General features: G+C 37.2%; 1 protein-coding gene across 1 annotated transcript in view; it reads right to left on the bottom strand.

The window, feature by feature from the left end:
• pcxb (pyruvate carboxylase b) overlaps positions 1-7,098 on the bottom strand; it is a 329,618-nt gene extending 322,520 nt beyond the window's left edge. Inside the window, exon 1 of the mRNA XM_055051195.1 lies at positions 6,619-7,098. Coding sequence (XP_054907170.1) covers positions 6,619-6,620 — 2 coding nt within the window. The 5' untranslated portion in view covers positions 6,621-7,098. The remainder of the gene's footprint in view (positions 1-6,618) is intronic.
• Between the last annotated feature and the right edge of the window lie 9,108 nt (positions 7,099-16,206).

Below are 16,206 nucleotides of genomic sequence, written 5' to 3'. Positions count from 1 at the left end.
ATAGCATTATTCTCCAAGATAGAAGTCATGTTTTTCTGATTGTGATCACCACAACTCCTGTAACTTTGGGGTTAGACATCCTAAATGTCCAAACTGGTCGAACCCCAAACTAGCAAATTTAAACGACTGGTGGATCACAAAGTTCATTAAATTAAAAATGCAAAATCAGTTAAATTTTTTTGTTTACTTGCTGAAAATAAATGAGCATTTTTTTTAAAAAATTATTAAAGATCTAAAACACAAAAAGGGCTTCAGATTGTTACTTTATAAGAAAAACAAACATGTTTGGGTCATCAGGTGTTCTCTGCTTTGTTTGCCCAGTCTTTACCATTTTTGACTTGTAGTCAGAGGCCAAATAAAATTCTTTCAACGGCCACAAATGGCCCGCAGGCCACACTTTGGACACCCCTGGGTTAGATGATGTACATCTCTATCCAGCTCCTGGTGTCTTTAGTATTAATGAAATTTCTCAAAAGAAAAAGAAAATATCTTATTTTATCAAATATTGTGGAACGTGAAAACAAACCTGACACTCATTTAAAATCTCTGACCTAAAATAGGTCCAGTAATTTATTTCTTAAATGTATTTATTTATACTTTTCATGCCATCAAATGAACTTAAATCAGTTCAAACAACCAGATTAGACTTAAAGTAATTAAAACATGTTTGTTTAACAGTGACTGAGGTCGGGTCGGGTCAGGTCGGGTCTGTTCCCTTCATACAGCTGCAGACTTTGACCTTTAAATCCTCTGACAGATTTTTGTGCCGATTTGCCCTGCAGACATTTATCAACTCATAAAAAATGTTCTTAAGTGGTAAAGATTATTTGAGCAATTAGACATTTCGTCTTCATGGATAAACGACGTTAAAACAATTTCCAGCATCAAGATCAGACCATTTAACGCTTTGAAGAAATAGCAAAACAAAACAAAACTAAGAGTCCAAAACTAAGAGTTATGATCTATAAGTGTTTGGATTTGTAGTTTCATTCAATTTTTAATTATTTTTTATTCTTTACTCGCTGTCATTTTTCTGTTTTAGGTTGTTCTTTGTGTTAATTTTATTGTTTGTGCTTCTTTACAGTTTCTTTCTCTTTATTGTTTATATTAACTTCAGGTTTCTTTGCTCTCTGTTTTGCTCATCTTTCACCTGTTTATCATCCTGCCTCCTTCTCCAGCTGCATCCACTCACCTGTGTTTAGCTCCTCTCGTCCCTTTTGTCATTTCCACTTCTCCTACAACATTAAAGCTAATTTCCTCCCTCGCTCGCTGATGCATCTTTCCTTCGCATGCGCAGCATATTTTGTATATTTGGTCGTTCTGCATAAAACACGCTCTTTTCACAATTTGGATGATTGCAAAAAACTGAAATTGACCACCGATTGCAGTTTTTTGGCCAATAACCCATCTTTAAAAAGCCTGACCTTCCGAGACCAATATTTTTCTCTGAAATGTTGCTAGATTTAGCTAAACAGTTATTGGGAACTGCAAATGTGTAGACATGACCTGGTGGGCCGGTCTGTCAGCCAAACCTCGATCATTTGAGAGCAAAATGAAGACAGTGGTAGATTTTTCTCCTTTCTTGAGGCAGATAAGATTAGGAGGTAAAATAGCTACTCATATAAGTGTCGCTCAATCACCAATCTCCCTAAATTAAAATGATATTGGCACACCCCTAATTATATGTGAGGTCTGAGTTTCATCATGACAGGAAAGGGATCAACGCCCGCTTCAGCACATAAACAACAGAATAACCAAAACAAAAAGGAGGACAAGTTGAATGAATGTTTCAGTTCAGCTGGTTATTCACACAACTGGATCATGGGGTGCACTTACTTTTCCTCAGTATAAGTGTAACTTTGTTCTCATAGTTGTAAATCTTTAGGCTGGTTCTGGAAAGGCCTGGAGAGAGCAGTGAGTATCACTTCCACTCATCTGTAACACAACACTAAAGCTGAATGAAATTATAGCTGGAAAGCTACAAACACACATGGAGGCAACTACTTTCTGCCAAATGTCCTCCATGACCCACCGTCTCCCTTTGGTCGGCAACAAAACAACAGAAAAACAACAAATAAGACCATAAAACTAACTTAATGAAGCTACACAAACAGATCTGTCTGAAGTTGCAAGCTACTGGGAGCACTGGTTCACACATTAACCTCACAGGAATCAAAGTTCATGGAGATCAATGCTTCGTCACAAAACCTGTTACTCGGCTTCAGCTTTACTCTAATTGGCCCAAACCCGAATCTGGATTTCTGCCGATGTCTGAGCAGCAGACGTCAACATTTCCAGGTTCACTCAGAAATCACCACCAGATTTCTGTAAATAGAAAAGGTTTCACTCTGCGTTGTTATTTCTTAATTTTTAAGGAATTATGAGCCACAGTCATTCTATAGGCGTTGTTTTAGTGTGTGCTGTGCATGTGTCCCCCTGCCTTTTATTCTCAAAAATGAAAAACACGGCACGGTGTCGTTTGGTGATTTTTGCATCATTCTGCGTTACAGCGCCACCGATTGGCCCGGCATACCCGGGCCAATTTTTTTATAGCTTTATCAACAAATTGAAACAAATACTGTGACCCAAAAACATCCGATTAAAAACTTGATCTAGTTTCTTTCACTCGTCTCGCACAAAGAGCTATGAAGCCGATGGGAGAACAGCAGCATCTCTCACTCCGGACCATTTTCAATGAAATAATAACCGGAAAGGTCCAGAAAATCATCTCATATCCTCCACTCAGAGTACCAGCCTCTTTCAGGAGGCCGGATGGAGACTGAAACGCTTTCCTTCGAAGCCATAAGCAGCAACAAACACTAAAATGTAACTGTAGCTGATGGTTTTCTAGATTTTAAACTGTATTACTATGTGTATAATATTAATTTCTCTTATAATGGATCTATTACAGAAGTGTGAATGTAATGTTATGGTTATGATTTGGGCAAGACAAATTTCCTTTGGACAATAAAGCTCATCTTATCAATAATTGATTCATCCAATTACCTGGTGTCCTCGAAATAAGGAAACGATACACTACACACCAGAGTAAGTCGTGACTCAGTCAGTGGTGGTTTTGGCTTACCGCTCTCCAAACATGCAAACATTGCAAATAGTTTGTCTAGTTTCCACCTGATTTATCTAAGAAATCACTATCGATCGCCTGTTACTTGCAAAGGCTTGCAAAACACTCACAATGCCACAAAACAGTTTCAGTTTTGTAGATTCAACAACTAGGAACATTTGTTAAATCAAACTAACGTCTTAACACATTTAGAGATTAGGCACGTACAGAATACTGTGGAAAAGTACTTATATTATTTTCAATTTCATTTATTTTAGCATTAGCTAAAATAAATCCAACACCAGACTGACTGAAATGGCAAAAAAGGAATAATTCTAATTATTATGTCATTTATTACATTTATATATTTGGATATTTATCTAATATACACATATCTGAATACACATTGTAGATTTAATTCAATTCAATTATGTCCCATAAGGAAAATAAATATTGTCATTCATGCCATCCAAGTTTTTTTTGAAGAGTTTTTGTGAATGTCGTGACAGAAAGGATTACCCTAGCAGTCAGTCTTGCATTCAATCTGAAGAAGCCTCTGACTGAAGACTGTTATTGTAAGACAGTTTTATGATCGTAATAAATCAACAGCTCAATGTCCGAGCAGCAGAGATGGTATTTCACACTAGCATGTCTTGGATGACACCATCAGTTGTTGGCAAGCACTGCTAATCCACCACGTTTGCTTTTACCGCTCCTTTTTAAATCTGGGCAGAGAGACGCCTCAGACAGTCTGAACTTCCTCTTTCTCTGCTCTGCGTCCATGCATTTTCCTTTCCAACTCCACTGGGATTTGGGGCCGCAGGTCCGAGATGCTAGTCAGCTACTCCAAAGTGTAAAAACGACACCCGGTTGTCATGAGAAAGTGAAGACGTTGGAACAAAAACCCTTCCAGCTGCATCCAAACCCAGACATGGTGTTTTTAAAAACAATGCCACAAGACAACCAAAAAAAAAAAGTTTACAAAAAACAGACAACATCTAGGATGTTGTTCTACGTTATTAGTTGGCCTCCTGGATTAATCAACATCACACTCAGAGTAATTTTGGTAGACCAGCCACTCCTTATAAATAGATATAAAAGAAGATACATGTAAAGGACTTTGCTTTTCATCTGTTCTTGAATTTCCTGAAATCATGTCGTGATTTTAAAATCTTTTAGCCTACTTCATGTGGTCATACGGGTCCTATTGAAGAGATATGTGGAATCCATAAGTCAGGAAGTCATCAGACTGGGTGGAACAAACTTCTATTTGTCTGACATAAACATTGATTTAATGATCTAAAACATGTAAGTGTGATAAAAAGCAAAGAGCGTGGCCTGTGTGCAGCAGCAGGTTCTGTTTGCTGAAAGTCGCCCGGCTCCCACTGGGCTCTGGGACAGATGTTACGCATATTTTCATGTTTGGCTGCAGAGTAAAGGTTGCTTTGAGGATGAGCAAACGCCTGAATGATTCGGACACAACAACATGAAGGATACAGTAAAGATTATTATTAATATTTCCTGGAAATTGCTGAAATTTTTTCACTTTCTTTGTGTGTTTTGAGGTAAATCGTAATGTCTTTTTTTTATTATTATTTTAAAATGTAAACATTGTCGAGACGGTTGATTTGGATATGTGTTTTGACCTACTTTGTGTTTTAAGGGTTAGGGATATTTCTTTTTTTAGTATTTTTATGATTCTATTGCAATCTTTGTGGTGTTGAATGTTCTGAGGATCCTTAAATAAACAAACACAGAGATTTGGAAATAAAACAATCTGAACATAAGTTGCCATCCAATTTCTGCTGGATGTGTGGCCTGCACAGATAATAAGCATCTTTATGCAGGTTTCAACATGTAAACTGAGCCGTTTTTCTTCAGAACCTTCGCCATTTATATTGTTTGGAGCGATGGAAGAAAATACAAATTTTGAATGGTTTTTCACTGGATTCTGCATAGAATTAACCAGTTTTATGATTTTGAATATCAGGTTTTAACCAGATCAAGAAAACTGACATGTATATTTCTGATTTATGTTGTATAGTTTCATCAAAACACTGAGAGTTATTAAATTTTAAATCACTTTCCGCTTTGCAAAGCATCACTACAACCTGTTGACTTTGCATGTATTGATTTTGGCTCAGGAACTACTGATAATTAGGCTGCTGACTTCATTTACTAACTTATTACGTTTTTACAAACATCATAATCAATCACTTGCAAATGAGACGCATTCTACTTATTTATGTTTTGATAAATAGTTTCTTATTTTTTAATTGAAATATTCAGAACTGGCATTTAAATGATCCAACATTATTTGATGCAGAGAGACGAGGAGGAAGTTCACACCCACATCTCTGACTTTCTAGCCAGACCAGTGGTAAAAGCAAATGATGTGGATTAGCTGTGCTTCCCAGTAACCGACTGTGTCATTACTGTAGAATATCATCTCTGCTGCCTGAATGTTGAGTTTCTGTCTCTGGACAGAAACTCTTTAGTCAGAGGCTTCTTCAGATGTGTTGTAACACTGGCTGCTGCTACTGGAGACGCTTTCTGTCCACAGCATCACCATCCACTTGAAGATTGTTGGATGAGTTAATTATTCAATCAATTAATTGCATTAATTGATCGTTTCCAATCTGATGATTCATATTTTTTTACTTATTGTTTTTAGTTGTTAGGTTTCATTTTAAAATATCTCCCAGTCCCAGAGTTAAGTGTTTACAAAAACTTAAGTTTATTGATCTTTGAGAGGGAAAACTATTCATTTATTACTTGAACATGGTCTCAAATAGGCTAGTCACAAAAAGCAATAAATCAGTTAGTCGCACAATAAATTGTTTCCATTTGTATGATAGATTGATTTTTTTTTCTTCTCTCTCTATTTCTACCAAAAACTGGGTGAGAAAAGTCTTCAGCTTGGTGCTTTGGTCTGAACTAGACCCTTTTTTAAGGACAATTTGTTTACATAAACATCACAACTCAATTTTATTTATCATTTGTTTTATTTATTTTATAAGCTTAGAATGTCTTCTAGTTCCAGTATAAAATGTTTATTAGAATTTAAAGTTTATTGACCTTTAAAAGGGTAAACTTGAATTATTATGTCATTACCATTATATTACTTAAAAATGGTCTCGAAACATCAATATTATTATCGCAATAACGTCTGGGACAATTTTTCTTCCAATTAATTCGTCATTGTAAAAAGTCTTTGACTTATTGCAACATTTAATTTCCCCTTTTGGTGAATACATATTTTTAACAGTATAAGTTGATTGAAAAACCAATTAATTGATGGTTTCAGTTAATCAATGTAAAATGAAATGGAAACTGTAGTTTAAAATAGGCACACTGACACTTTAAGCCATGCTTCTGAGTTGCAGGAAGACCCAGAAGTTGCAGAGTTAACAGCTGTGTGGTTACATGTGCTGCTTCCACGCCGACAGCTCACATGCAGTGAGCAGTTAGCCTTCTGGAGCAATGCTCGGTCCAATCCAGCCACACGCTCAAAACTCATTCATAAACGCACACAGTGTCCCGCAGGTACTCACATGCTGCCGCCGATTAGTCGGTTATCGGTAGGAAACGTGGATCCGCTGCCAGGTAACCGGACACCAAGTGTACACAGCCGACAGTCAGGCAGTGTTTATGGGTCCACTTCCTCTACCGCTCTACCTCACACACCTTCACAGACGCTGTTTACAGGAAGAGGGAGAAATGTGGGCTTGGATGTACACAAACTCTCTGTCTCTCTCTCGCTCCCGCACTGGGGCTCACGCAGCGTCACGCAAGCGGAAGGAGTCAGTTCGGGACGGCCGAGCGGGCGCTCAGAGCTGCGGCTCTCTCACAGTCACTCTGACCTGCTGGCTCAGCCCCTCATGTGTCAGGAAAGCAGCTAGTACTCTTGGAGCTAGGTGCTAACTGCCTACTGCGGCTAACGTAGCTAGCAGCTGGTATCCTCGGTCTCCTTCTGGCGGATGTAGCTGCTGCGCCTGCCTTCTATTTAATCTCTTCTCCCTAAGCTTCCAGCTCTCGCTCTCTCTCTCTCTCCGTTTGGAGAGGCAACTGGGACACGCCCCCTATCCCCGGCTCTCAGCCAATCACAGGGGAGGCTGGAGTAGCACGCGGGGAGTTTAAAGAACGTCACAACATCACGTCGGTCACGTCACGTATTTACAATCGCAACATTAAAATAAACGAATAAGCCATGAAATAATGTATATATTTCTGCCGTTCTTAATTAAATATATCATAAAAACATAATTAAATAATTAATTTTATCATTATAAGATTAAATGGTTATATATGCAATTAAATTACTTCTATCTTTTAAATAATAAAATTACATTTTAAAGAAAACTTTTATTTAAAAACATGTATAATTATTTAACTATGTATTACAATAAACATATAACTTGTCAAATAATTATTTAAGTGCATCATAAAACTATTAAAACAAAATTAATTAAAAAGTTAACTTTACTACTAAATAATTAAATTCATCAGTAAATAAGTAAATATGTCATGAAGTTATGAAAAGTTAAATAATTAAATTCAATCTACCTCTTTAAATAATGACTTTGAAAATTAAAATGCCCTTTTAAAGAAATGTTTTTGTTAAAAATATATTTAATTCACTGCGCATTTATTTATTTTTTTGGCTCTTGTGCAAAATGGAGAAGGAAGAGTGTCAAATTATATTACAATGATTATATAACTTTTAAAATAGTTATATAATTATAACTATTTAAATGTGTCAATTTCTAAAAATGAAGTAAATACAGAAATAATTTATTAAACATAGAATTAATTATGTATGTGCCTCTATTAAATGTACTGATTTCATTTCAAAAAGTATTTATGATTTATTAAATTATGTTATGTTTCTGTGCTGAAGCACATCATTCATAAATCTAAAAAATACTATTAAACTCAATAATCAGAATTAGTGAGGCTTCTATATCTGAATCAATACAAATGCATGCCACATTTTGAAAATTGTCTTTTTTAGAATTTTTTTTTTAATTTTCTCTCAGCAGCTAAGTACTTTGTGTTGGTGTTTTGCATTTCCAATAACTTAAAATGAAGGTTCCTGTTTGTTTAAACATGCCCAAATGTAAAGTAACTTAAATGATGCAAAGTGTATTTATACCTAAGTTACTGTTTTCCTTCGCCTTTGCTTTTTCTTTTCTCAATGATTAATGTAAAGACAAGCTCTTGTAAGTCTCGTAAAACGGTTGGCAGTGTGTGAAAGATGAGAGCATCTCAGGATCGTGAACCAGCTGAAAAGGAGAAGATTTGATTACAGGAGTTTAAACTGATCCTTTGTGCTGCTGCTTTTGAATGTGGACAAAGGACTACTACACTTTTATCTCAAAAATCATGTGTTATTCCAGCTCTGTACGGATTCAAGCTAAAATGAGATCACCATTTTAACTTTCTGGTGTTTGTTGATCAACTGAGAGAGAAATCAGGAACAGACTGGATGAAAACGTGGCTTTAAAATGTTTTGGTCAAAGATAAATCTCTGATGAGTTCAGCCAGCGTGTTCCACAGTGTCTAAACAAATAAACAAAAGAATGATTGCTTCTCAACTCCTGTTTGTTCTCTTATCAGCTTTAGATAGGAGTGTCTGCGCCACTCAGAGGAGGACACTTTCATCTTAGCCAGAGTTACGACACAGACAGAAATAAATGTTAAACGTGACACCTGTCAAAAGGAGGTAGGGGTATTATTTAATCTCCAAGCATACACTGCTATTTTAAGACAATCAAGTCACTATGTTCCTCTCAGTTGTCATAAAAATGATGTCAAATTAAACATAACTTCAAAGAAATTTGATGTCTCGATTAGATGCTTTGAAATTGGGCACTGTCTCTTTAAGAAGCTTCTGCTCTTTCAGACTCCTCCTTCAGCAGGTCATCACAACAATGTCTCTGTTTAAAACTAACGAGAAGAAGCTCCTTCTCTTTCAGAATGAACCACATTCAGCGTTAGTCTGAAATGTAGTTCATATGATGAGCTCAGTGGATGGAAGTTCCACCAGGTGTTTGTTAATGGTTGCTGTCGCTAGTCTGAAGGAGCTGATTGCTGTGAAGCGGAAGCTTGGCTGGAGATTGAAGCTCAAAGGAGGAGCTTTTGGGAAGTAGGCAAAGCTTTGTGACCCTGAGTGGTTGTGATGGAGATTAAGGAATTTCCCAAACATGTAAAGAACCAAAGCAACACTCCAGGTGTGTTTTTGACAATGTAACATGACATAAAACTCCAAAAACCCAATTTAAAGTATTAAATCTTTCTCATGCGTTTCTCCATAAGAACAACCTAAACAACTCTTATTTATCCTATTTACGTTATTGACAAACTTGATAACGTGCACAAAGATGACCATTAATCCGTTACGGTGATAAGACCCTATTCCAGCTTGTAAGAGGTTGCGTACACTGTGGACGGGTCACCAGTCCATCACAGGGTCAGCGCAGACAAACAGGAAAAGCAAACGTACAGAGTCGCTCCACAGGCCAATGGGCCACTAACCCAACATGATCCTGTTTGGTCTGTAGTAGCTGAGACTGCTGGAGACTTTTCACGGAGCTAAAGGCCGCAGTGATGGGATTACTTTAAAATAATATAACAAGGGAGTTTTTCTTTAAATGCTCTGATTTTTCTCAGCCTGTTGCAGTGTGGACTTTGGAGGTCATATTTGAGGATTCTCTTATTTTAGCTTCTTAAAAATGTGTTTCCTTTTGCTCCTGCTGTTTCCATCCACCTCACCTTGATGCTTTAATGATATGTCTAAATGTGCAGCCTTTAACAAATTACCTGTAATATTAAAAAAAATAATAATAATTTAAAAAAAATCTAACAATTCAGTCGTGTAATCATTCAAAATATATTGTGATAATGTTTTTAATAAGAAGCAATTAATTAAAATATTTAGCTGCAATCAAGGAGACCGATTCAGGAATTTGATTGATGTGAGAGTGAGACCTCCTGTTTGTATATAAGCTTTGTTATTTTCAGTTAATCTTAAAAATGTTTTATTTATCCAAAAGGAAATTAAATGTTGTAATTTCTCTGCTGGTCATTGTTTTGTTTTAGAGTCACTGGATTTATGGCTGATGGCTTCAGTAATAAAGGACTGACAGCCCCCAGTCTGGCCCCTCAGAACATCTGGCTCCGCCCCCTTTATTTGGGGGTGGAGCTACGTCACACATCAATGGCCAGATGAATCGCTGATAATAATTATCAGCAATAACAAATATTATAATTGTCTCATTATGATAGATATATTATAATATTATAATGACATACTATATTATTATATACTACAGAGATACTATCTCATAGTATATTATAATACTATCTCAGTGTTATATGATATAGTATAAATCATAACATATGATTATATCTCATATGTTATTTATTATTATAACATATAATAACAATAATGTTATTATAATGTAATACTATCTCATTATACTGATATAGTATGATATAGTATAAATCATAACATATGATTATATCTCATATGTTATTTATTATTATAACATATAATAACAATAATGTTATTATAATGTAATACTATCTCATTATACTGAGATGGTATTCCATTATTTACTAAGATATATAATCTCATAACATTATAATGAGATACATATTATCTCATTATAATGTTATGAGATTATATCTCATAACATTATAATGTTATATAGTGATATAACATTATAATGTTATATCATTATAATAACATTATAATAATATAGTTATTATAATGAGATAATAACTATCTCATTATAATATTACCTAAACTAACCACTAACAATTATAAAAAGAACTAACAACCACTAACAATTATAAAAAGAACTAACTAACCATTAACAATTATAAAAAGAACTAACTAACCACAAACAATTATAAAAAGAACTAACTAACCATTAACAATTATAAAAAGAACTAACTACTAACCATTAACAATTATAAAAAGAACTAACTAACCATTAACAATTAAAAAGAACTAACTAACCACAAACAATTATAAAAAGAACTAACTAACCACTAACAATTATAAAAAGAACTAACTAACTATTAACAATTATAAAAAGAACTAACTAACCATTAACAATTATAAAAAGAACTAACTAACCACTAACAATTATAAAAAGAACTAACTAACTATTAACAATTATAAAAAGAACTAACTAACCACAAACAATTATAAAAAGAACTAACTAACCATTAACAATTATAAAAAGAAACTAACTACTAACCATTAACAATTATAAAAAGACCTAACTAACCATTAACAATTATAAAAAGAACTAACTAACCACTAACAATTATAAAAAGAACTAACTAACCATTAACAATTATAAAAAGAACTAACTAACCACAAACAATTATAAAAAGAACTAACTAACCATTAACAATTATAAAAAGAACTAACTAACCATTAACAATTAAAAAAAGACCTAACTACTAACCATTAATAATTATAAAAATTGTCAATTAATCGGATCTGTGGAACAAAGTTTTGTGTCTCTGCCACAGAACCTTCTGGAAACATTTTCCTGTCCTCAACATGGACGCTCTGCGTTGGCGTCTCTTGTTGTGGACAGGTCTGTGGGGCGTTCAGTGGAGTCACCTTTGCTGAATGTTTCAGTGCAAATTTCCTGAAGAAGCTCTTGATGTTCCCCATCATAACTTTGAGCTTTGATTTTGGCTCAGCACTCGTCTTCTCAGTCTCTTTTGCTCCGTCTTCAGGCTCTTCAGGCTCTTTAGGCTCTTTAGGCTCTTCAGGCTCTTCAGGCTCTTCAGGCTCTTCAGGCTGAACTGGGTTGTTGACAGTTCCTGTCTCAGGTTCCTCATTGGGTGGATGCAGTCTATCCATGAGGTCCTTAATGATTGACATCGATTCCTCAACCATATATCTGACTACGGCTTTCAGAGGTCCCTGGTCGGCATGATTCCTTGGAGGATCATCTGAGTCGGAGTCCAGGCTGTGATAGATTTGATGTAACAGATATTTCACGATTAGCCGGTTTAAATACTCCGCGTGCTCAGAGCAGTATTCTCCACTGACGCCCATAATTTCAACGAAGGTCTCTGGCACTTTGTTCCCCACGGCCGCCTCCAAGGACTCGATAGTAAATAGTTGTTTGTGGAGATTTCTCAGAACTTTGGATGTAAATATTTCTAAGATCTCTCCACAAATGTCCCCCAGAGTGCAGCTGGTGCTGGGTGCTGGGTTCCCAGCCTCCAGCCTCAGCCACTCCTCTGGGGTCATGTTGATGAAGAGGCGGTCGACCACGGCCTCCAGGGCTTCCACGGTTACAGTCTCTACTGGTGCAGAACTGCTGGCCATGATTCCTCTGTTGGTGAGTTCAGCTGCTAAAATAACTGGAACAGGAGATCTGAGCTTTACCACGAACAAGTGCAAAGTGACGATGGAGATCAAGAATGAGCAACTATAGAGCCTGCTATGACGTCAGTCCACACGTCATAAGCATCAAAGCCCCCCGAACTACAGTCTTATGTCTTGACGTAACAAGTCATGTTGCATCAGCAGCCTCTCTACTGCGCATGTCTCCTCCAGACTATCTATCTATTTCTATGTACAGTTGGGCTGCGGCGTCTGCAGCCATCAGGTTTCCTTTCAGCGCCTGGTTTGTGCAGCTCACACTGCTTCCGGTTCAACCCGCTGCTGGTTCATTTCTCACGGTTTATAGTTTGTCTTCATGGATGCAGCTGCATCTTCAGTTTCCTCTGGGACCAAAATAGGAAGAAACTATTTGTCCTTTTCCCAGTAACTATGAACTGCGGTTTATTGATTTCCATGAAACATATAAACTGTAGGAAAATCCTGCTCTGGTGTCCTTATTGTTCACCAAGTTGGTCTCATTTAGAGAAACTCTGCTTCCTGAGAGCTGATGATTTTACCGTGAATAAAACCGCTTTATTATCGCTAGTTAGTCATATCGATGTTTCACCTGCATTTAATCATTTGGGTTCATTAAGACAGAAAGAGATGCGAGTTAGAATCACTGATTTTATCAGGCTGTGATCAACAGTGAACTGACTGACGCCATGCTAATGCTAATGCTAATGCTAAACCTATTCGTTCAGCAGCGACCCATAAACGCAAACCTGTTTGTTTTGGTCCATCACTGTTCTGAGGTTCCGGTCGGGTCCATCACTGTTCTGAGGTTCCGGTCGGGTCCATCACTGTTCTGAGGTTCCGGTCGGGTCCATCACTGTTCTGAGGTTCCGGTCGGGTCCATCGTTGTTCTGAGGTTCCGGTCGGGTCCATCACTGTTCTGAGGTTCTGATCGGGTCCATCACTGTTCTGAGGTTCCGGTCGGGTCCATCACTGTTCTGAGGTTCTGATCGGGTCCATCACTGTTCTGAGGTTCCGGTCGGGTCCATCACTGTTCTGAGGTTCCGGTCGGGTCCATCGTTGTTCTGAGGTTCCGGTCGGGTCCATCACTGTTCTGAGGTTCCGGTCGGGTCCATCACTGTTCTGAGGTTCTGGTCGGGTCCATCACTGTTCTGAGGTTCCGGTCGGGTCCATCACTGTTCTGAGGTTCTGGTCGGGTCCATCACTGTTCTGAGGTTCCGGTCGGGTTCTCTCAGGTCAGCAGTTCTGCTTTGTCCGGTAGTTTTGTGTTTCTCTTGAAAAGACTAGAGGAACCAACAAGCTTCTGGCTGAATATTTGTCCAATCTCACTTTTTTAAATCGATCGGGTTCCTGGTACAGAAAGCAGTTTTGAACACATCTTCAATGTAACTTGTTGTCCAATTAAAACATCCAGTTATATTCAAAGTTGATAATTTCACCCAAATCTGTGTAATGAACCAACCCCACATCATAATCATGCCACCACCATGCCTGACAGTTTCTTTTTCTTATGTTTGAAAGATTCACCTTAAAGCTGCAGTATGAAAATTGTTTAAAAAATATTTTTTACAAATTTGTGGAAACTGTCACTATGTTGTAATAAATAAGCCCTTTTCCCAGTGCTAACCAATCAGAGCTAGGAGGCGGGTCTTAACGCTGTCAATCACCCTCTGTATGCCTGTCTGATTATAAAATTACAAAACCAGTTTTGATGGGAGTTCAGGACAGAAATCTGCAACCAGTGACTTCAGAGAAAAATATTGCTCTTAAATCCCTCCATGTTGGTTCTCTGTGCAAAAATTATACTTTAATGAACATGAGATGATACTCCCACAGATGTATTTCACAGTTCTGCTCTTCCCCTTTTTCTTCCTCATGTAACAATTGCCATTAAGGCCAAACAAATTAGTTTTAGTTTTCAAGTGTTTTCACACCTAATAGTCCACAAGACTGGGTTTGATTGGGGACCAACGTTGCAACATTTGTTACATTTTTGCTGCTATGGTTCACTTTCACTTTTACCCAGAATGCCCTGCCCTGTGTGGTGCTGCTCATCCCTTCTTCCCTCTAATACTCATTAGCCATGCTAACTGAAGCTAGCATAGCCAATCACGAATGCTAAGGCTAGTTAGCACCAATGACAGCAGAAAAACAGTTTTGGTGTAACATTAAGTTGTTTTTATGCCATTAGCACATTGAGCAGCGAGTACATCTGATTGATTGACAGCACCAAGACCCTCCTCCTGGCTCTGCTTGGTTGGTGCATTTCTTCAGAGAGCAATAGCATGACAGGGATCCAAAAGAGCAATCATTTCACAGATTATCTGTCTCATTCTCTCACAACATAATGACAGCTTTTACAAACAAGTAAACATTTTTAACATACTGCAGCTTTAATATGAAGTGTAACATTTGAACTTCAGAGATTTAAAGGTGCATACATTTTCTCTGCATAACATGTCCAACAATGTTTTATTTTCTCTTACACTACCTCATGTTTTTGTTTCAGAGCCTTAGAAAGCAGCAGATCCACAATGGAGCTCCATCTCCATGCATGTCACAACAGTAACCCGATTAAGCAAGCGGGTTTTATTCACTCACCGCCCTGTTCTGGGAAAAATAGGAGAGCAACACATGGGAGACGCTGGGATTGGGGCTTTTGGGGCACATGCTCAGTCAGTTGGCAGAGAGTTGCTCCCTTTGAAAGGGTGAATGCCAACTGCTTAGTAACGTCTCTGATCATTCTCTCTGGATTCCCACTTGTCTGCTAAATGTAGCCCCTCTCTCTGTCAGAGAAGGCCAACACTGAACTCTGCTGCTGTTTCACTTAGTTTCCTCCTCCTTTTGTGTTCACAAGATGACAGATTGCTAGCGATCGCTTCATTTTAATACAAAAATTGGCGTTTGTGATTAAGTGGACACAGGATTTAGCTGCTTAATAAAGGTAGAAGCATTTGATTTGTTCTCTGAACACTGCACAAAAAAAAGACAAAATCTTACCAAGTACATTTGTCTAGTTTTTAGTGCACTTGAAATAAGACAAAACTAACTTAAGTATATTTTCAGTAAGAAACATGAGCTTGTTTTTATGTCTAATTTCTTAATACTGGTAAAAAAAAAAGTAATATTTCCCTCACTATAAGTAAAATAATCTAACAATTAGTACTTATGAACTTAAAAGAGCCTATATATGAGATTAAAAGTACTTGGTAAGATTCTGTGTTTTTGCAGTGTTCAGTAGGAGGTGCACTGTTAGCAACTGAATGAAAGGAGGGCAGACAAACTATGTTGGACTTTTGGCAGAGGGAGGGTCTACTTTTATCTGCATACATGCAGATCTGTGCACAGATCATGAATCTATGCAAACACACTTATCACTATCCTTAGAAAGGTAAGGTCAAAGGACACAGAGTGTCTTGCTACATTCAGCAAGAGCAGAAATGTGCGCCCGGTAATCCAGGAGAAGGAAATGCTTTTACGCAACAATAATAAAACCATGTTTTATGCTGCAAGATTCAAACAAATTATGTTCGCACAACAAGAAAAGTTAACCATCAACAGGGTGATTCTGGGCACTTTGGTGCCAGTTAGAAATTAATGAAACTGTGTCAATATTGGCCCATTATGTGGCTGCATGAACACTGAAAACATTGTTCATTCATTCGGATCCCTGCTATTGTTTCACAACCTGTTGACATAAATGAGCCAAAAAAAAAAACAACGTAAAATAAGAAATAATGAGGTC

The sequence above is a fragment of the Poeciliopsis prolifica genome, unplaced genomic scaffold, assembly GCF_027474105.1.
Source record: "Poeciliopsis prolifica strain line A6 unplaced genomic scaffold, Auburn_PproV2 SCAFFOLD032, whole genome shotgun sequence".
NCBI classification, from domain to species: domain Eukaryota; kingdom Metazoa; phylum Chordata; class Actinopteri; order Cyprinodontiformes; family Poeciliidae; genus Poeciliopsis; species Poeciliopsis prolifica.
This window is presented reverse-complemented; position numbering and strand designations above follow the sequence as displayed.